The 22,204-nt window shown below is 41.7% G+C and overlaps 2 protein-coding genes across 2 annotated transcripts; one reads left to right on the top strand and one right to left on the bottom strand.

The window, feature by feature from the left end:
• Positions 1 to 38: 38 nt before the first annotated feature.
• On the bottom strand, positions 39 to 3,123 carry fabp3 (fatty acid binding protein 3, muscle and heart). The gene is made up of 4 exons (XM_085347041.1): positions 2,931 to 3,123; positions 1,353 to 1,525; positions 604 to 705; positions 39 to 515 (listed from the first exon to the last, which is right to left on the bottom strand). The coding sequence occupies exons 1-4, from the start codon at positions 3,001 to 3,003 to the stop codon at positions 462 to 464; spliced, it is 402 nt and encodes a 133-aa protein (XP_085203167.1). The 5' UTR covers positions 3,004 to 3,123; the 3' UTR covers positions 39 to 461.
• An 11,515-nt stretch (positions 3,124 to 14,638) lies between these two features.
• Positions 14,639 to 21,566, top strand: dclk3 (doublecortin-like kinase 3). Its single transcript, XM_085346850.1, has 7 exons — positions 14,639 to 14,705; positions 15,873 to 16,084; positions 16,566 to 16,697; positions 18,062 to 19,246; positions 20,350 to 20,482; positions 20,567 to 20,734; positions 20,854 to 21,566. The coding sequence occupies exons 1-7, from the start codon at positions 14,639 to 14,641 to the stop codon at positions 21,564 to 21,566; spliced, it is 2,610 nt and encodes an 869-aa protein (XP_085202976.1).
• The last annotated feature ends 638 nt before the right edge of the window (positions 21,567 to 22,204 follow it).

Raw genomic sequence — 22,204 nt, 5'->3', positions numbered from 1 at the left:
AAACAAAGAAAAACACATCCAGGGAGCATTTTTTTTCCTTCAGTCTGTCCATCAGTGTAGACACTTTTATTTGAAACGTATCAGAACTCCACAGGAAAACTTTTCAAACACTTTTCCAGGCAACATGTTCTTCCAGGCCACATTCTTAAAAAAGAGAAGAAATGCAGACCTGGAGTCTTACAGAGAAACAAACATCAAAAAAATTGATGGAATTTATTCATTGTTTCTTACAGTAGAATGAACAACGTATAAAGGAGGTGGGGAGGAAGAAAAGGAGTCGGAGGTCACAGTCAATACTAAATTAATACTAAAAGGGACAATGACGGGGGTCGATAGCAGCCATATGAGGAGGTGGGGTTGTTTTTCTTTTTGGCCTGTTTTGAAGAAGTGTTAAGGAGTCTGGGATGCGGGATTTTAGTTGATGCAGGTAGCTGCTGAAATGTTGTGGGATTTCTTTTTCTTTACTCTGCCTTCTCGTAGCGACGCGTGCAAACAACCTCTCCGAGTTTGAGTGTCTGTTTGAAGAGAGAAGAGAAGTTACATACACATACATACAGAAGTTACATTTGAATTATTCTTTTTTTGGGGGGGTGGGTTACTGACCAGCAAGAGAACGTTGCCGTTGACTTCCCTGACCAGGCTGGTCTCCTTTTCGTCCCACCGCTGAATGTGCACCAGCTTCCCGTCCTCTATCTTGACAATAGACTGGCGGGGAGCAGAAACGAGAGTCAGACACACATCCAGCGAGCGAGTGAGGATCATTTAAATCAGTGGTTCGGCTTTCTGTTATTTCATTGTGCGCTTCACCATTGCGCAGACATCTTTATAGGCAGCTACCGCACTTTTCCCATCTCATGGCAAGCTTGTAAAAAAATACCTAAAGTTACATATTAAAGAATGCAACGCAAAGGAACTGTGCAATCAGAGAGGACGACAACGACTTGTTGGGTAATTCATGTGCTCGTGCAACAGCCCACAGAGACATCAGTCTGAATGTGAGCTCGCAATAGCCACAGCTTCTTGCCATCAGCAAACACTCTGCAGTATACATTTAGTTAAAGTGTATGCTCCTTGCTCCTTTCCCCCGTAACGTTCCCTTTAAACGCTACCGCGCACTCAACTTTATCTCTTTCCCAAAGCTTTATGTCATCCCATCACAACTGTTTCCACGGCGATCCATCAGCCTGTGCACTTTAATTATCACACCATATTTCTGTATGGTTACTTCTCCAGTGTGCAGGGAGGTTCCAGCAGACTTCTCCTTACCTCATACGAAGCCTGCTTAAAACCTCTTTCATAAAAGGCTAAATGCAAGGTTTTGCATTGTTCAAATTGGACCTTTGACCTCTCACCTTGACCTTCCTGTCGTCGGCGGTTGTCTCGTCGAACTCCTTTCCCAGCGTGAAGCTGAGCTCTGTGTTTTTCATGGTACTCTGAGTCTTCAGCGTCACCGTGTCGCCGTCCACTGAGATGATGGTGGTGGGCTTGGTGAGGTTGGCCACTTTCCGTGTAGCGAAGCCCACGCCTGTGTAACAACACAAATTTAAAACAACCAGGTAAGTCAGGTGAGGTGTGCTGAGGGTGGATTATCCCCGTGGGAAATAAACAAGTCTAAAGGTGAGGCAGAGACTCAACCTGTTTCTCTGCCGCTGGCACTGATCCTCTCACATAGGGGCAAAGGTTGTACCAGTGTATCAAGCAGATGTTGAGATATTCTAACCCGACTTAAAGGAAACGTCCTGGGAGTGTTTACAGATACCGAAAGGAATATGTTGTTGCACATCCAGAGCAAAAGCCGTTGGTTTGCCCCCGGGCTGCCCTTCATCTGACATGCCCTCTAATCTCTCCTTTATCAGCCACTTAAGCGTGCTGCACGTTCTTCAAACACTGCAGAGTCCCTCTGACCTGGGAGAGTGCCTGTTTGAGCATGTGTGTGTGTGCAAATTATTACCTGCTTTCCTGGTGTGCGTTTGTGTGTGTATGAGGGATTGAGTGAATTTGTTTCTCTGGGTAAACGTGATTCGCACCATTTCTTTTACTGAAGGGAAAAAAATCTGTTTCTGTTTGAAGTTAACAACCCAATTCATTTACAGCAGCGACATTCCCATAGCACATGTGTGTGTAGATGCCTCATCGATTAAAAGGACTGGGGTTAGAGGTTAAAGGGCGTCTGCTTGTTACCGTGATCAGAGGAAATACGTCGATGGTGATGTGGCTCTACACAGCTGTAAAACAAACTCCATCCACCTGCCTCCATTCCACGCTCCACAGCCATGTGTGTGCCAGGAGCCAAACTATATCTCCATGTTCCCGTCCCACCAGCTCCTCCTTCCAGCTTGATATTCGGCTCCTCCCATGACCTCACACAATGAACAGCTTTCAGCGAAGGTCACCCACATTATACTACACTGTGTGTGTCTGTGTGTATGAATGCCATTCAGTGATTCCCACAGTGGGGCTGATTTTTTTTTTCTTCACTCAAAAAAGAAAAGGGGGGGGGGGGGGGGGGTCCTCCCTCCTTTCCAGCACTTGGCCCATGTGGTCAGCCATGATTCCTCTTTTTCCTCCCTCCCTCTGGTGCCCATCTTCTCCTGCTGTATTTCTGTTCCCAACCTACGCTTCGCTCCACCCTTTACTCTACAGCCTACCCCTTTATTTCTCCATTTGAAGCCTCCCTTATTTGCTCCCATGATTGATCATTTTTTCCCACACCCTGTATCAACAAGCTACTTAAAACAGTTTACATATGAAACACACCTTATACCATTCAGCTCGCCTCAAACCCGTCTCAACATGCGCTCGCTTGCAGCACTGGCACTACTGCTGCATCCTCTGTTTCACACGCATGCGCGCACACTCCCCTGCGCAATGTGCATGCATTAAAAAAAAAACAGAAGAAGAAAGAAATAGAAATACAACGGAACACTTACCCAGCTCTTTCATGTAATCATCAAATTTATCGCTCTCCTTGAGGAGCCATGTGCCAACGAAAGCATCGACCATGTCTGCAGCGGTGCCCTCCGCGAGAGAGAAAGACGGTGTGTGTGAGTGAGTGTGTGTGTGAGGGAGAGAGAGAGGCGGCAAAGCAGGAGAGCGTCAGAATGAGAGACGAGAGAAAGAGACAGGGGGAGTAATGTAAAGCACCACCAGCTTTGCTGTGATCTTACTGGCTGAATGTACCGGCTGTTCGTGATGTCATCAGTCTGTGTCACCCACAGACTGCCGGGCGGGGGATGGGGAGGAGAGGGGGGAGCAAAAAGAGAACACGTGATAGCCTTGGTTTTGTCAAAGTGATCGCCATGCAAATAAATTGTGTTTGAATTGCTTGAAAGGTTTGTTTGCATCTGCTTTCTGTTCGTATTATCAGCCATAATAAAGAGGATCAGAGAGGGCTTTAGTAGAGAAATCAAAGAAGAGGGAGAAAGGGCAGAGTGGAGAAGTCAATGGGGAGGAGGTGGAGGAGTACGAGGAGGTGAGCCTGAGGGAAAAGAGGCCCACCATTGAGTCTTTTTTTTTTTTTTTTTTTTTTGCAGCTGTTGGTTGTAAATGTCGTATTTTCTCTGCCCTACTTTTACTCCCTAGTTGTTCTCCTCATCTCTGGTCTCTCCACCTGGGGGGTTTCCATCCACCTGCACTGTGTGGTTTGCCGGTTATTTTGATGACCTAAACGTGGCTCACCAAAGTGTGAAAAGTGTAACCAAATGTGTATGTGTGTTTGTGAGAGTGCTTGTAAACACAGATACAGGTCCGAGTATGCTGGCAGACGTGTGTTGCAGTTATGACTGTGAAGATAAGAGTGCTGGTGTGTTACTATAGTGCTTGTTTTCTAGACACAAATACAAAACTTGTTCATCTCCAACCGGTTAGAGATTGCTGCCCCTTCCTTGTTCTGCCAGAGGTTTCTTCCTGTTAAAAGGTAGTTTTTCCCTGTTGACAAATTGCTTGTTCATAGGGTTGTTTGATTACAGTTTCAAACGACTTGCAATACAAAGCGCCTTCAGGTGATTGTTGCTGTGATTTGTTACTATTGAATTGATCTGTATTAACCCCAGAACACTATCGCTGGGTGATTTTCACCCGAGCAAATACATTTACATGATTTCTCTTTCCTGCAGCTGTTAGCGTGTCGAGCAGACTGTGCCTTCACCAGGGAAGTCTCAAATGTACCAGGAATAGGTGGATCAAAGACCAGCCTTCCAGTGTCATTATTTATTTATTTATTTTTAGGAATTTTCCTTTTGTTAAATTCCAGATTTTTCTGTAATTGGCAGCATTATCTTAGGGTCCCCCCATGACACTTTTTTCATTTTGTTAGACGTGACACAGGGGAAAGTAAAAGCAGACCACTCTGATTCAGATCCCTATCAGATCCCTGCTACAAAGTCCACGTAATATCTCGGTAGACCTCTTGGAGGACAGAGCAGGTCCTTGTCTGCAGACTTCACAGCAAGTTAGTGGATGTCATGAGTCATTTCTCTTTCAGCTCTACCAAGCTAAATGAGAATTTCTGGCTTTTGCAACAACACATCTGACAAAGTGGATTGCCTTAGTTTGCTGCATGTGCGAAAGGGAAACTTTGCAGAGTCCGGAGAATCAGATCCAGATGTTATAGCATAATAACTGCATTGTAAGACTCAATAAATACACCTTGTTGTTATGTTTGGAGTCAGACATCTTCCTGGTGCAGAAAATGCAAATACTCCACCAAATGTGGAGTTTCCTGACAGAAAAGGTACCATCCATCCATCCATTTCTGAAACACTTTTGGGGAACACATTTGGGAGATTAAAAACAGGAACACAGAGGGCAAGACTTCACTGATGGAAGCACATTGTTCTTCGGTCTTTTCATTGCTCTCGTAGTTCCTGATCATACAGCAGAAACAAGCTAAATAGGAATAGAGCAGCATTTTAGGAAAAATGCGGAGAGATCCAGGCAATAAAATATTAGCTTAGCACAGAACCTAGAGTAACTATTTAGACAAGGCATCTGTCCAAAGATAAGTTCAGACAGCTGCAGATGCCAAGCACAAGCAGTCATTCTAGTTATACTTTTATAAGTCCACTGGAGTCTGCTTGATGGACACACATGCATAGTTGGAGCATTTATGCTGTAGTCACAATAAAACTGGAGATAATGGAGTTAAAAAAGTACACCAGGGAGCACATATAAACCTCTCTAGTTAACATAGTTAAATTTTTTTTCTTTTTCCAGAAAAGAAAAAAGCTTAAATGAAAAACCTTTAGCTGTAGCTTGTGCTGGACTAGGTTGAATGGAATATTTCCCAAGGTTTCCCATTACAGCTGTGTTTTTTCTCCTCCTTTTTAAAAATAGTACTCATGTGTTTTTTATAGTACTCAGGTCTGTATTATTAAGCTTTTGAGTTACAGATGGTTGATGTTTCAGTTTTACTCAAAGAACGCAGTTTTTGGTAGATTAGTCTCATTTAATACCACTGTGTAGTATCTAGGCTAACCAAGCTAGCTAACTAGTGTTAGGCTGTGTCCCCACAGAAAGCAGGAAGAAGCACATTGCTTTGAAGCTGACAGTTGGTCCCTAGTGGATGTTCTAGGCCCCAATTGCTGGCAACTCTCCTGGTGTTGTCCAAATATTGTCACAAAACACAAACCATACATCAAATAATTCCTTCAAAGCTAATTCTTTAGCGTTCTGTGGTCTACATGGATGCAAGCAGAGCCCCTGAGTAAGTCAGAGTCCTGTTAGCGGGCGTTCAGAAATCAAAGTCGTCATGTGGTTCATGTAGCTTTCAAATAGTTCCTGCAAAGGCTTAGCAGGCAGTTGAAATGTGTGGTAATAACATACAGACTTGTTTGTTTGTTTTTTTTAACTTCCCACCTTTCAAAAATGTATCTCACACTTCTGTGCTGCTATATATGTCACCATATATTGGAAACCTTCAGAAATATTGCGAGGCTTGTGATGAGCCACCATTGCTTTAACTGAAAATGGTCCATTGGAGAGATTGAAGACGGTGCAGCTCTTATCAATACCATCCTTCCAATGGCTCTGGATGCTAGCTGCTTCCTGTGTGGATTCAGCTGTAGTCTTAGCTGACAACGCTCCTGGTATTGTCCAAGTACGCTCCTAAAATAAGGCCCTACTTAGAGAGACTACTTTGAATGAGAGTGTTATAATTTTCTAATTCAACTCTTAGCATGAAAGCATTTCTCACCATGTCAAAAATCATTTCAAACTAATTCTAACTTTAACACTAACATCCAGTCCTGAAAACGTCACTCTGAGATGTGTATACAGGTCAAGTGTAATTTCCTGCCTAAAACTTAAAAAAACCAAAAATTCAAATCACTCCTCACAAGTACAGATGTAAAGACCTGTTTTCGTCCTCACTGTGATATAAGTCCCTATGGGTTGGTGTGCAGTCAGGTTCAAGTCCCCAAAGGGCATCATAAACTAGCCTCCGTGCAGAAGCACAAGTGTCCACTTATTATCTATCTGTCTCTCTCAATGTGACGAAATTCTCCCCTATCTGCTAATGCATGGTCAGATCTGTGGACGTTGTGTAATAGCAAACATGCATTAAAACTACCACACTGTCAAACCACACACACACGGGCAGACAGAGTGGGCAACAAAAGTCAATAGTGAATACTTATCGAACCATGTTACACACTCTGTCCTACTGCCCTTGTCCTCCACCGGCCTCCCTTTGCTGGTGTCAAGTAGTGTGTCTAAACTGGCACATGTGTGCGCGCTGGAACGAATCAGTGGTGCGCACGGGTCTGACACTTGACATGAACAGGTGTGAGAGGGACACATGGAAAAAAGAGAGGAGAGGACAGAGAGAGAGGAGGTGAAAGGTTAAAATCGTTTAGTTCCAGCTTTTCCTCTTACCCTCATTTGCCTACATTGGATTTTATTATTTAAACAGTTACATAGGTGGTAACATGTCACTCAAATATATGTATATATGTATGGATATATGGTTAAAAATTGAAAGATTATTTTATTTGTTGGGGGGGGGGGGGGGGGGGGGGTGTTCTTCTGCCTATAAAGGCTAGAATCTAAAATTAAAAAAGAACACGTCAGTCCTGTCAGTGTCTGTGGAAATATCTTTCCAAATGTGTGTGGGTGTGTGTTTGATCTTATGCAATCCTGTGATATAGTGCTCTGGGATGCCACTATGGTTATAACTCACATAGAGTTTTTTCTGGGAGTCTGAGGCGTAAAATCCCCTCTTCATAAAGACTTACATATGTGTGCTGGAAACTTTAGCCGTGCTGGGTAAAACCATAAGTTCAAGTGCAGTATAAACACTTTTAAGCGTAAGTAAACAGAAATAGCATACCAACATTTGCACTAGCAGGTACATGAGCCGTGTCTTTATTTTAATCTTGGTTAATATAATTATCACCTCTAAGCTTCTTTTGGGCTCAGCCTGTTCAATCTGAATACAGAACAAAATCAGTTAAACTGCTGTTTGCATTGTCAACTGCAGATAAAGCCCCTATAGCTATCTAGGAGAAGCCTGCACAGAGTGTTTGTCCTCAAAACACAGCACAAGCAGGGATGTGTGCTGGAGTGCATGTGTGAACATACATGTACGCTGACCTCACATACAGTTGTGGTCAAAAGTTTACATACACTTGTAAAGAATATAATATAATGGCTCTACCGAGTGTCCCGTTATTTCTAAAACTCTGATTTTTCTCTGATAGAGTGATTGGAACAGATACTTCTTTGTCACAAAAAACATTCATGAAGTTTGGTTCTTTTATGACTTTATTATGGGTTAACAGAAAAAAGTGATCACATCTGCTGGGTCAAAAATATACATACAGCAGTGCTAATATTTGGTTACATGTCCCTTAGCCATTTTCACTTCAATTAGGCGCTTTTGGTAGCCATCCACAAGCTTCTGGTTGAATCTTTGACCACTCCTCTTCACAGAATTGGTGCAGTTCAGTTAAATTTGATAGCTTTCTGACATGGACTTGAAAACATGTGGACAATGCTGAAGAACAGCATTGTCCACATGTTTTCAATGGGGTTTAAGTCAGGACTTTGGGAAGGCCATTCTAAAACCCTTATTCTAGCCTGACTTAGCCATTCCTTTACCACTTTTGATGTGTGTTTGGGATCATTGTCCTGTTGGAACACCCAACTGCGCCCAAGACCCAACCTTCGTGCTGATGATTTTAGGTTATGTTGAAGAATGTGAAGGTAATCCTCCTTCTTCATTATCCCATTTACTCTCTGTAAATCACCAGTTCCATTGGCAGCAAAACAGCCCCACAGCATAATACTCCCACCACCATGCTTGGCTGTAGGCATGGTGTTCTTGGGGTCAAAGGCCTCACCTTTTCTCCTCCAAACATATCGCTGGGCATTGTGGCCAAAAAGCTCAATTTTTGTTTTGTCTGACCACAGAACTTTCCACCAGAAGGTCTTATCTTTGTCCATGTGATCAGCAGCAAACTTCAGTCGAACCTTAAGGTGCTGCTTTTGGAGCTAGGGCTTCCTTCTTGCACGGCAGCCTCTCAGTCCATGGAGATGCAAAACACGTATGACTGTGGACAATAACACCTGTGTTCCAGCAGCTTCTAATTCTTGGCAGATCTGCTTTTTGGTGATTCTTGGTTGACTCGTCACCCTCCTGACCAATTTTCTCTCAGCAGCAGGTGATAGCTTGCGTTTTCTTCCTGATCTTGGCAGTGACGAAACAGTGCCATGCACTTTATACTTACAAACAATTGTTTGCACTGTTGCTCTTGGGACATGCAGCTGCTTTGAAATGGCCCCAAGTGACTTTCCTGACTTGTTCAAGTTAATAATTTGCTTTTTCAGATCCATGCTGAGCTCCTTTGACTTTCCCATTGTAGCGTTTGTGGGCATTTGTATCCAATGAGCCCTATTTAACTGGCCTAAGAGAAGTCAGCAGCTGTAGTCACTCATAATCACTCACAAGTTAAGAGGCCATGCTATGAAGCTCAGTTCACTGACAACTTTGTAAGTCACCAAAATTGCTAATTCATGTTGCTGTATGTATATTTTTGACCCAGTAAATGTGATCACTTTTTTCTGTTAACCCATAATAAAGTCATAAAAGAACCAAACTTCATGAATGTTTTTTGTGACAAAGAAGTATCTGTTCCAATCACTCTATCAGAGAAAAATCTGAGTTTTAGAAATAACAGGACACTCGGTAGAGCCATTATATTATATTCTTTACAAGTGTATGTAAACTTTTGACCACAACTGTAACTACAAGGCTAAAACCAATTTCACAAGCATAGAAGGGTGTTTTGGGGTTTTTCTATAGAACTTTATGTGAGTGTGGGAATAATACAACTAAATAAACATCTGGAAATTGCCACTCCCTTCTGTAGTGTGTTCATATGTCGGCTTCTCTCTCGGCAATGCTTATATAATTTTATTCACACTGATTTGTCTATGCGGTGCTCAGGATAGAAAATTACAGGGTGATTATGAACATCATAAATCAGCATGACTCAGATTGCAGAATGAGCGACAGACTTTTAAACGTGTTATTTATTGTGCACCCACCTTTCAGCATGGCATGTTTTATGAGATTCAAGATTCAAGAAGTTTGTCATTGTTCAATTGTTTCAACCAAGGTATGCAGAACATGCAAAACCTTTAAGCAGATGGACAGCAGCAGAAGACGGCACTGGGTATCACTCCAGTGAGCTAAGAACAGGAAACTGAGGCTGCAATTTATATGGGCTCACCAAAAGTAGACAGCAGAAGATTGGAAAGACATTTCCTAGTGTGATGAGTCTTGATTTCTGCTGCAACAACAACATGAAAGCATGGATCCATCCTGTCTTGAATCAATGGTTCAGGCTGCTGATGGGGATATGATGGTGTGGGGGATAATTTTGGGAACACTTTGGGCCACAGGGTACCTGATTATTGTTGCTCACCATCCCATCCCTTTATGATCACACTGTACCTTTTAAAGTTTGATTGCAGGAGGATAACACACAATATAACAAATCTCAAATCGTCTCAAAATGGTTTGCTGAAAACGACAAGTTCTATATACTCAAATGAGCTCCACATTGACCAGATCTCAATCCAATAGAGCACCTTTGGGATGAGGCGGAACGGGAAATTCCATCTCGGATGTGCAGCCGACAAATCTGCAGCAGCTGTATGATGCTATCGTGTAAAAATGGACCAAAATCTCGGAGGATTTTCCAGCATCTGGTTGAATCTACCATGAATGAAGGCAGTTCTGAAGGGAAAAGGGGTCCAACGCAGTGGTACGAAAGGGTACCTAATAAAGTGTCGATAGAAAGGGAGAGAGACAGACTGTAATGACCCGACTGTCACTTGTGGTTTGTGTCTAAGTTTGAGGCATGTGTGGCATCACATGACTAGTCAGCCACGGACATGTGGCTCATGTGACCAGTCTGTGATCATTTCCAGTCTTTGGCAAAAACCAGATGAATATGAACGTGGTAATGATGATTTTTTTCTTTCGTTTTTGCACAGGACTTATTCTCCAGCTTTCAACTGGTAAATAGAATTTTGTGGGTCACCCCATACACTTATGACCTGGTGCCTGACTTTTGTAGTTTTGAGGAACTTTAGTAGCGGTGGTTAACATGGATGCGTGTATACAAATGGCTCATCTGGAGTCCTGCTGTGGATGTCGCTGTAGAAAATAAAGAATTTAACAGTATGTTGCTTCCTCCACCAACACTATTGACTCAGTGCTCTTCCTGATTAGCTGAAGGCTGTTTTTAAATGTTTCTATTTTCAAAGCTTTTATATTTTTTTTATTTGTGAACACAGTGGAGTACTTTTACTCTGATTCATCTGCACAAACACTGGTAGGGTTCAAAGTGGCCTGCGTGGCTTTATAGCTACTCCATTTTCAAAATAGGCCTAAACATGCTAATGGGTTGTTTTTCCTCCACTTCATAATTGTTCTGTTATGTTGATAATAAAAAAAAATAATGGAAAAACAACTGTTGTTGATTTGGTTCTATAATTTAATAATCGGCACAAAACATGTTGTTTCTGTAATGCAACTTTGCAGCTGCAGAGTTCACACATGGCAAAAAGGTAATAGTAAGAAAATATTTACACATATAATACGGATAAGTTAGTATATACTTAACCTAAATATGATTATGGGGTTCATACAGATGAAAAATGGCTCCTTTGACAGTAACGTTTGCATATGCCTGGGTTAGTCAAAAGATGCCTGACTTTGACTGTGTCAGAGCTTTTAAATGTCATGGATGTTTGGATGAGTGGAGCCCAAACAGATGGCATCCAGGGTGTGTGGTGCCTGTTATGACATGCGCAACAGCAGCTTCTCGTTAATGGTTACTAACCAGTAACACTAATAAAGTGCAACTCTTTTAGCCACTGGGTTCAGAGAGTCCATGCAGAGAAGCATCCTGGCTAATTTAAAAGTAAGTTAAAAAGATAGAGAAAGCATAATTAAAATAAGATTTCTTAAAGCGTGCCAACCCAAAAGTTCGTCTCTGAAAGGCTTTTAGCTTATTAGAAAGCACCAGCACTGACTTGATTTGTTTACTGCATCTGATACGCCTAAGCTCAAAATCCTAGATTTACTCTGCATATCCTCCAGTACCTATCGACAAGCTTTAAAGAGGAAAAACAGACTGAGTCACTCAAGGACGGAGTGCTGAGTCAACCTGTCGTCTTCTTTGGAATTTGTATGTTTTGCAAAAAGCAGTCAGAGAGAAACACAGCACCGCACCGCAGCATCTTACAGCTGATTCAGGTTTCTGTAGCTGGATGGCTCTTCCAAGGAATCGCTTAGCCCTTTTCAAGAAAACCACATGGAACCAAGTCCTCTCTGCAGGCAGGAAGATATAGTGAGTACAGGAGCCACATCTGCTGGTCAGAAACATGAAGTGCAATTATGTGAACACGTAAATCAAAAATTACCACCTCTGAGATATTTACCCTGATTTAAACTTGTTAATATTATCTGGCCAAGGATTCGATCCAAAAGACTGAATCAATGTGAATGTGATTGCATCAGTGGAAGTGTCGTGCTGCAAAACCTCATGAAGAAAGTGAAGCACTGGATATTATTTTGCCTGTGACCCACATTTCTAACAAAGTTTCACAAAAATTAGCAACAAATGGCAGAGAAATTATCCACATTAACCCTCCAGGGTCTCCACTTCTTTCTCCCTTAATAGAAAAAATTGGTTCAGCTCCAGGTACGGCTCTTCTGAGCTCCCTGCTGAAGTACTCTGAAGTTAAAGTGTATAAAATAACAATAAATATTAAAAAAGCTGGTATTCCTCCTGATATAAAGGCAAAATAAATAATAAATATAGTCCTAGCAGTCATCTGAGCTTTTGTCCTCTCTTTGAGAAAACACACGCACTGTTACGTTTCAGTGGTGCGTCCAGGATCAGGAGCCGGAACAGAAGTTGATGCTTCCTGATCCAATATCAACGGTATCCTGGGAGACAGAGTTGTGTGTGGGGGGTGGGGGCGGGGGCAGCGTATCTAAAGATCAACTACAAACTGTGTGTTTCATTGTGTATGTGTGTTAAATTCCATCTGTGAAACTCTGGTAACCCCCTTGAGACTGGCAGCTCCTCTCCCCCTCCGTCACTGTGAATTGTCACCATATCTCCAGTCTTTGTGATATAAAAGGCTTTGTTTGGGGATTCATTTTTCTCCCTCATTCTGTGGTTGAAACATAAAGTGATTTCACAAGGACAGTAGCTGGCTTTAAGCACAGACGAGTCAGTTCATGTTCTCTCTTTTCTGAGAATTTTGAAGATGAATGGAGGACGAAACTGGCAAAGACATTCAAGCATAGCTCCTCGATATTAAAAAAAACTTGGCTCTTCTCTTACATGTTCACTGTTTTAAACCTCTAAGCCATGAAGTCATCATCTTCTAGGACTGTCAATCCAAATATACAAAGAGTAAAGTAAGAAAACAAGGGCAAAAGAGAGCGCAATGGCACACAGTGAATGCCGCTGATGTGGATTTAAACCAGCAATAAGGCCCATGCTGTGTTTTTAACCACTAGATCAACCAAATCCTATCTATCCATCCATTTTCTTCCACTTATCCAGTTCAAGGTCATGGCTGAAGCTGGAGCCTATCCCAGCTGTCATAGGGCAAGAGGCGGTACATTCTGCACAGGTTGCCAATCTATCACAGGGTTAACGCAGAGATTCACACTCTGGCCAATTTAGAATCACCATTTAACCTTAATCAAATTAAACATGAAAGTCTCTGGACTGTGGGAAATATTGCGAAATAAATAAAATAGCGACAATCACTTACAGGTAGACTTTTTATGAGAAAATATAGACCTGAATCTAAGGTTAAGATATGAATCTGAAAAAGATTAACTATTTTGTTGGCCTGTCAGAAATGTGTCTGGGTTTTAACCCTTAATGATCCCAAACTCACCCCTGAGGTTAGGTGCAAGTTGCTAAGGCGCGCGCGCGCGCACACACACACACACACACACACACACACACACACACACACACACACACACACACACACACACACACAACCCAACCCACAAATACATGTGGAGGTTTCAAGCAACTTAAAGAAGTCCAGACGCTTTTCTTTGAAAGCTCCTTTGACTACGATGACCTGGATGACTGAGAACCTTCACAGACATGTGGAGGTTTATGTATATATTTGAGCCTGTGTGGATTAGAGCAGCGGTCCCCAACCCCCAGGCCTCGGACCGGTACCGGTCCGTGAGTCGTTTGGTACCGGGCCGCGAGAGTTGAGGCTCAGGTGTGAAATGTATAGTTTTCAGAGTTTTCATCGGTTTTCAGCGTTATTTTGTTATCGTTTTTATCGTTTACTCGGTTTTCCTGGGTCTTTTCATGTGTGTTATGAATAAATTTTCTTTTTTTCGCTACTTTTATTTTGTTGTATTTATCCGCGACACCTTAAAGGCCAGTCCATGAAAATATTGTCGGGTATAAACCGGTCCGTGGCGCAAAAAAGGTTGGGAACCGCTGGATTAGAGAAATTCCAAAATAAATGCAAACCTGTGAACCCAATTCTTGCTTTTCAAAGTCATCAAAGATGTATGCTGTAGAATCAGTCCACTCTGTTCAAAGAAATCAATAATACTCGGTGTCAAGTCTTGAAGACAAAACTGAATACTTCCGGTAAAAATGCTCAAAATAAAGCCACGCGCCCGCTACAATCGTTAGCCATCTCGAGCTATTAGTTTGTTTAATATGTCAGTAGAGTAATTAATTGCCGTGATAAATATGTGTGGATTTTTTTAAAAGTATCAAGTTCGGGAGACACACACATCTAGATGCAACACAATGCTCACTGATTCAAAGTATTTTATTTTGACGTCAAACTCGCTGAGCTTCCGGTGTTTTCCCCTCTCCATCCGTTCAACTTGACCTGTATCCATAGCAACCACAGTAGCTACAGGGCCCTCTCTCAGAGCATCCCGTTACTTTACGTGAAAGCTAAGAGGCGGTATGACAGCAGTAGCTCATGGAGGAATAAAGCCGAGCAGGAAATAAGAGTCGCTGGTTTTTGAATATATTTTTTATCATTTGTGTTTTAATTTAATTCGCTGTATTTTTTGTTTTGTTTTTTGTTAAATGTTATTGTTTCGAAAGACATGACTCCCTCACAGAAAGCACGGTATGGATGCGAAGGGGGGCGTAACGCTAAATTAAGATTGTCAGGTGAGTCTTTGGTCGGGCTGAATCGAGTTTACGTGCAGCTAAAATAATTTAAAACTGAGTGTCTCAGCCAAAACTTTGAACTACAAAAGTAGGTGGGAAACATTCGCTTTTAGCTACTAAAAAAATACAAATATTATTTAACTAAAATCTTAAAGACCCTTTTTTTCATAGAAACCATTCTGAAACGAGGTAAGCTTTAGAAAACGTTTTTATGTTAATTGATATTAATGGTCTCTGATATTCATATCCTCATATATTTGGGGCTTAATTAATGAGATTAGTAACACCTGTGTTATAACGTCATGCTAAAATGGCTCTTTTGAAAAAGGCTAGCCCGCAAAGGGCATGAAAAATAGTTAACCTCACAATATATATGGCCTAAGCTCAAAACACACACACACACACACACACACACACACACACACACACACACACACACACACACACACACACACACACACACACACACACACACACACACACAGAAAAAAGGCTGATTCAGTCTTCTTTGACTGGTCACAGCTGGCTCTTTATGGGACATGAGTGTTTTTCTGTGTCCACTCTGAAAAGCTTTTTGAGTGTGTGTGTGTTTGCTCACATTTGGGGGAGGGGGGGGGGGGGGGGGGGGGCTGCTCATGTTGAAGGTAAAGTCTTGTGTCTTTGTCCGTTGTTCTTTGTGTGGAAACAAAACATAAAACCCACAGCTCTGCTGACTGAATGGATAACATCTCTCTGTCTCACCGCATTGCCAGAAAGTGAAATGGCAAAGATGCTGTGTGGGTCTCTAATGATTCATTAATCATGCAGATTTTGCTGAGCCCTAAATAGGTCACACAAGCTTTTGTTGGTGTGGGCGTGTGTATATCTGTAACGGCTTTTCATGACTTAAGGAAGCCTAAATAATTCAGCCGACGGGGCAAGGTGCTTGAGGAATCTCAAATGGCCTTTGGACTCTGTAGGATGGAAAACACTCAAATCTGATCAGCCGGATTTGCTTTCACACTCACACAGGATGAGGAGCGGGTGTTGTGTTACTTATGAGTTTCTATTGTATACAAGTCTACAAGAGATCTACCAGCCATGTCAACTTCAGTCAGTGTTATAGCACACATTCATAAATCCAACTTGGTTTCCGTGTTTGTTCCTCTACCCCTCCCTTTGCTTCAGGTCCTTCTGTACCCATGTCGAAACGTCCAGTTGGGGTCCCCCAGCCCTGGCCCATTCACCCTCATCCTGCAGAACATGCTCGCAGGTCCCACTTTCTTCCTCCACCTCCTCCTCTCCTCCCCCTATTCCACACCCGGCATGCAGAGGAGAGCGCTGAGCGGCCTCATCTGGTCACCATTGTCCGCCCATGTAGCCAAAGCACACTACGGAAGGTGAGCTAAATGTTGACTGTTTTTGGTAGCTCTTTAAAATAAGGCACAATCTTACTAGTGCCTCACAGACTATTTATGAGACATGTTATTACAACCATTTTTGGATTAAAACGATATCAAAAAATCCCCTGTGGTGACTTTAATGCTTTCTATTTGATAATAATGCAACACAATGATGGCTTGATTCATGGCAACTCTTCATCAGAAGTGCTCATACAGTCCACTGGAGATGTTTATCTAATGAAGAGAAGACCCAATAAGATAAAGGAAGTGTTAGTAGAAGAAAAGAAGGGACACTCTAAAAGTGATTCTTATTAATAGCTTAGAATCAACCTGATTTATTAACCACTTTAAAGACAATATTGATGATTTATAAATCCCTTCTAAAAGTGATGATTTGATGTTTTCAATTTCTAAGAATATAATTTAGATGGGATGAATTTCCTAACCTAACAGTGATTTTTGTCTCTGGGCTTGCAAGGTAACAGTATTGTTGAACCGCAGGGGTGTGGTGTCCTTTGAGCAACTGCTGTTGGATATCTCAGAGGCACTGGGATTTCCTCGCTGGCACAGAGCTAGAGTCACACGTCTTTACACAACTCATGCACGAGAGGTGAGGCCCAACCATGACCAGATTATCTTGAAAAAGGAGCAGGCAAAAATGTGCAGAAGGCGCCCCTATTAACCTCCTGCACCCCACACATTCAGTATACAGTTCAATGTAGAGATTTGTGGTCATTTACTCCAACCTCAATTCTGAAAAAGCTGGGAAACTGTGTAAAATTTAAATAAAAACAGAATGGAACGACTTGCATATTTTATAAACTGAACATTTATTTACAGTAGAGCATTGAAAATATATAAAATGTTTTAACTCAGAAAATGTACCATTTTTTAAGATCAAAGACATCCAACACAGATTTTTTTTTGCCCTGCCTCTTGCACACAGAGATTTTTCCAGAATTTCTCTCTGAATTTTTTGACGATGTTATGCACTGTAGATGTTTGGATATTCAAAGTTTTTATATTTTTAGGTTAATTTTTACTATTTGATAATGATGTGTTTTTACATTGTTCTGAAATTCTTCTGTAATTTGTTAATATTTTTTGTTATAGATGGTTGAGCCATGTTACTGACCTGATCACAATTAACCTAAAGTTCTAAATTATTCCTCTGGCTGTTTCTTTTTAGTACCACTTAGTTTTCCAACTTTTGAGATGTGTTGCTGCTATCAAATTAAAAAAAGATCTGTTAATAAAATACTGTATAAGGCTCTGAGATTTGCAAATCATCTCATATGAATATTATTTATATTTGGCACATATTTCAGACTTTCAGACTGAGGGGGAAAATGTGCAACTATAAAACCCCATTTGTGCAAGGTGCACAGTTGTTGTTTTTTTCTTTTGTGTTCAAAAATGTTTTGAATGGTCTGATTTGGACACAGAGAAAACATATTTGGACATAAAGCAGTATGGTGTGTATGTAAAAGTGACAAAGACTGGGACTAGGGGTTCCAGGTCTTCAAGACCGTGTTAGGCTTTGCTGTACTCCACAACTGACTGACAAATGAACCAATATAAACTTAGCTAAGAATAAAAGATATTCAATGTTTTCTTTTCACAATAAGTTGCACATTTTTCACAGGTTTAATCTGAGAAGCATCCCTCACAGTTTGCTCTGTACAATGTTGAGCAAAATAATGCACATTGATAGTATATTTCTCAGACAAATAAATCATTGCACAAAATCTATTAACTTTGCTTTTATAATTAGCCAGAGCATTTTAATATAGGTTGCTACAGCCACATAATCACAGTACATGAAATTAAAAGAGGTGGAAAAGATCAAAAAGAAAAACATGATTTTATATTAAATATAAATATTTTAGCAGCCTTATGAAATTGATAGAATTTTTGCTGCAGATCTGATGTCTGTGAGTGTGTTTTTTTCACCACTGTCTCTGTCTATCACAGGTTAAGGGTGTGTGTGATTTTTTCCGAGGGGAGGTCGCCTTCCTGGCTCTTGGTAAGGCTCGTCCTGAGTTGAGCAGTGTGCAGGAAGCTTTGGAGGAATTATTTCCAGAACATTCACATTACCGATCAAGTGCGCAGCGGGCCTGGGAGAAGAGACTAAGGCCACCGCCAGATAAAGCAGCCAAGGCTGACAGTGGGTACAGCGAAGGGACCGACAGCAGTGGGACTAACCAAGAGACATGCCAAGACACAAATACACATGCCAAGCCTTATACTAATACTCACACATCTCAACATACAGACACACATGAGGCAGACAAATATAATTCTGACACACAGAAGTTTCATAAAAAGAATTCATGCAGAAAATCTGTTCACCTTCCCAACCACCTGCAGAGGCTAAATGTGAGGGGAGGAGTCAGAGTGCATCAGCCTTCTCTGATTGATCCTTTTAAACATGAAGAGGTTCCAAGAAATGCAGACATACCATCTCCTGCACTTTGTGAAAACTGCTTAGTGAGAAAACTTAAACATCAGAGTCCACAACCGATCAGTGTGCTATCAGCGAGGGTCCCACTTCCTCCTGTGTCAAAGAGGCAAAAAGAGCAGGAGGCAATAAAGCCGGATATCTATAACAACCCATCATCTCCTCGACCAATCAGCAGAGATGAGGAGAAGAGCCATATTCAAAGTGCAGCTCCAGACATTGGTGAAGCTCTTAAAGAATCACAGAATAAAGAAACCTCTGACCCCCCCACCGATGGCAGAGACGTCACCCTGACAGACATTGAGCAATGCTACGAATTTGGACGTGTGGTTGGAGACGGGAACTTTGCGGTGGTGCGAGAGTGCCGCCGTCGTGACAATGGTCAAACCCTCGCCATCAAAATAGTAGAGCGGACCAAACTGATTGGTCGAGAGCACATGATGCAGAATGAGCTGAGTCTCCTGGGGAGTCTGCGTCACCCTCGCATAGTGCGGCTGTTCGCTCACCACCACACAAACACTCACTCCTATCTGGTGATGGAGCTGGTGAGTGGAGGGGATCTGTTTGAGGCCATCAGTGACCGGGGAAAGTTTTCAGAGGCAGAGGCAGGACTGATGGTGTCAGATGTGAGTGAAGCTCTGAATTATATCCACTGCAAGAGCATCGTCCACAGAGACCTCAAGCCAGAGAACCTCCTGGTGGGTTTCAGGGTAGTGAGAATGATTGTTGGGTTCTCAAGGTCTTGTGTGTAAAAAATGGTAATCAAGCTTCTTTTTTTCATTTTAACATAATACTATTCAGGGTTTTCCCTGGCTTAAAAGGGGTCCTTAAGGAGGGTGACAACAAACATTAACACAATTGGGCCCCTGGCAAAAACACTTTGTTAACTTAGTTAGCAGAAGTCTGCCTTCTCATGTTATTTATGTTTCACAACATACATATTGTGTAACATCAATAATTACACCAATGAGACACCCACACCATAAAACCTAACATAAGTCAATATTAGTGGTTTAAAGCAGTGCATAGATGAGTTGGCAAGTGTGTGACACAATACATGCGTGCTAAAACAAAATGAAAATAACTCAAATGAAAGGATACTTCTGCAACAAAACACATGCATGCACACAGCAAAACATAACATCAAATAAAAGTACAAAGTATATTTTTTATGAAATCAAAACAGGTCGGTCATAGTTTTGTCGCATGCCCATCATGTTAAGTAACATTTGTTAAACTAATACCTTTCCAGATTTGTGGTTAGAATACAAAAATTAAAAAAACAAAACCCCAAAGCAAATAGATACAGTTTAATAATAATGAATAAACAGAGATAAATATAGATTTAAAAAAAAAAAAAACACTGCTAAAAGCAGATGGTAGTTGAGATCCTTTATGTGTCTAGTAATCTTAAGTCTAGCAGATAAGACTGAGCCTAGAACTGAACTTTGTAGTACGCTACACAAACTGAGGTTAGAAGGAGAACCGCCACAAAATGACTTTAGATTATAGCAGCTATTCTTCAAATTTTTCTCCCACCAACACTCGAGTTTGACACACTCTCTGACTTCATAAACCAAAACAGCCACATCAACACAAGTGTGCTGTCAGATCATCATACAAGTATTATATATAATGTCTGTAGAGTAAGAAAGTGCAATTATTTTTTAAACTCCAAGATGCACAAAAATGTCAACGGGATAAATATTTTGATGACCTCAAAGACTCAAAAAATTCAAACCCAACTTTGCCTCCATGGCTCACTCCGTCTGTGTTTTATTTCACCTACTCCCTTTCTCAGATAGAGCAAGTCGCTGCTGGCATCTGCAGGCTGAAGCTGGGAGACTTTGGTCTTGCCATGGTTGTAACTGAGCCAGTCTTCACCATATGTGGCACACCCACATATGTAGCCCCAGAGATCCTCTGTGAGACAGGTGAGGACTTTATGTGACTCCTCTGCCTGAATTTGGGTTGCGTTTTGTTATTCTGAAAAGTTGTACTTGTTTTTTGACTGTCAGGTTATGGTGTAGCAGTGGATGTTTGGGCTCTGGGTGTGATTCTCTATATCCTGGTGTGTGGCTTCCCCCCATTTCGCAGTCGTAATCGTGACCAGGTAGAGCTGTTCCAGCTAATAAAGCAGGCACAGCTTAATTTTCCATCCCCCTACTGGGACCCCATATCAGAGGGTGAGTTAAGTATAAGTGTACAAGTAAAAGTAAAAGTACTCGTGTAAAAGTGTAAAAGCAAATATGTGTATACACACATATTTACAGCGTGTTTTTTCTCTGTGTGCACTCGTGTGCAGAAGCGAGAGGCCTCATCCGAGCTCTCCTTCAGCCGGACCCCACCGTGAGGCTGACAGCAGAGCAGACCCTCCTGCATCCCTGGGTGAAAGCAATGGCTTCAACTTGCAAGCAGAGGGCGCTCACAGACAAAACTCCGAGAGACACAGAAGCCACTGAAGGAAAACCAGAAACAGTCCAGAAACCACCTAAAACAAACACAACAGAATCACTGACAGACAAAACAAGAAAACGCGCCATCAATGAGGAGAACGCACTGAAGGAGCTCGGCAGACAAGATGAGAGACAAACAGCAATGAGCAGTGGAAGAGGACAGGATAAGAACAAACCAGCAGAGCAACATCTAGTGGAGGCAAGCCACTTATCCCCACAGGACGGAGAGCACACACCCTCAGAGGCTTCGACTGGTCAACATAAACCAGAGGCTGCCTCTACAGATAGACGAGAAACACAGTGTCCAAGTCCAAAGCTGCTGAACTCTAAATTCAATCACCTTGATTCCCCCACAGCAGCTGAAACTGAACTTCTACCACAGATTAAGACACAAGCAAAACAGACCAGAATGCAGACACCTACAGGTTCTACACCTCCAACCAACCCATCCTCCACCCCTGCTTCCTCTCTGCATCAACAGAACTTAACTTCTGCACCGCAAAACCATAACAAACCAGACGCACATGCCACCACCATCGCCCACCCTCCAACTCTGTCCTGATGTTACTGTCAATCTCCCATTTGTGTGATGAGATCAGGGTCATTAATTTCATTGTTCCGGACAATACTGTTGATTTCTTGGCAGCTGAATCCTTCAATGGCCTGCAGATGAAGCGATTTTTACTCTCCTGGGGATGAATATGGTCGGATTAATGAGGCTGGATACATCTCATAAATGTATGTAATCCATTTATCCTGCAATCAGAAACTAATCACCGTGTTGTGTAATGACCAAGTAATGACCAAAGCACTGTCTGTGCAATACTGTGAGAGAAGGATGGAAAGGAAAATAGTGAAGCGCAGTTTCTGATTTTTTTACATGCTGGTGCATTAAAAATGCATTTTTTAGTCAATTTTTGGTATTTTTTCTTTTTCTTCTGCAAATTATGGTTAACTTTGAGAGTAAAAGGTCATGTATGCCACTGGTTTTAGTAGTTATTTTTAGCTGTAAGCTGAAGCTGATCCAGCTTCCTTTTATACTTGATATACTTTTATACTAGATGTTCTTTCCTAGAAATCTGTCTTATTTATCATGCAACATTAGTTTGTTATCTGCTCATGAAATAAAAATATACATACATTTGTATATTATTTGTCCAAATAAATTCTGTTGGCAATACAGTGTGTTGGGTGTAACCA

Source organism: Diplotaxodon limnothrissa, linkage group LG22 (assembly GCF_057381915.1).
Source record: "Diplotaxodon limnothrissa isolate DT_005_m linkage group LG22, D_limnothrissa_male_GT1.1, whole genome shotgun sequence".
Lineage (NCBI taxonomy): Eukaryota > Metazoa > Chordata > Actinopteri > Cichliformes > Cichlidae > Diplotaxodon > Diplotaxodon limnothrissa.
Note: the sequence above shows the minus strand (reverse complement) of the source record. Positions and strands in the feature narration are given on the sequence as shown.

Excerpts from the sequence above, each read along its gene's own strand:
- fabp3 (XM_085347041.1), bottom strand. The coding sequence starts at position 3,003 with ATGGTCGATGCTTTCGTTGGCACATGGCTCCTCAAGGAGAGCGATAAA. Across the intron at positions 1,526-2,930 it reads TGATTACATGAAAGAGCTGG|GCGTGGGCTTCGCTACACGG; the intron begins GTAAGTGTTCCG and ends GTTGTTACACAG. Across the intron at positions 516-603 it reads ACGGCAACGTTCTCTTGCTG|ACACTCAAACTCGGAGAGGT; the intron begins GTCAGTAACCCA and ends CTCTTCAAACAG.
- dclk3 (XM_085346850.1), top strand. The coding sequence starts at position 14,639 with ATGACTCCCTCACAGAAAGCACGGTATGGATGCGAAGGGGGGCGTAAC. Across the intron at positions 16,085-16,565 it reads GCCAAAGCACACTACGGAAG|GTAACAGTATTGTTGAACCG; the intron begins GTGAGCTAAATG and ends TGGGCTTGCAAG. Across the intron at positions 16,698-18,061 it reads ACACAACTCATGCACGAGAG|GTTAAGGGTGTGTGTGATTT; the intron begins GTGAGGCCCAAC and ends TGTCTATCACAG.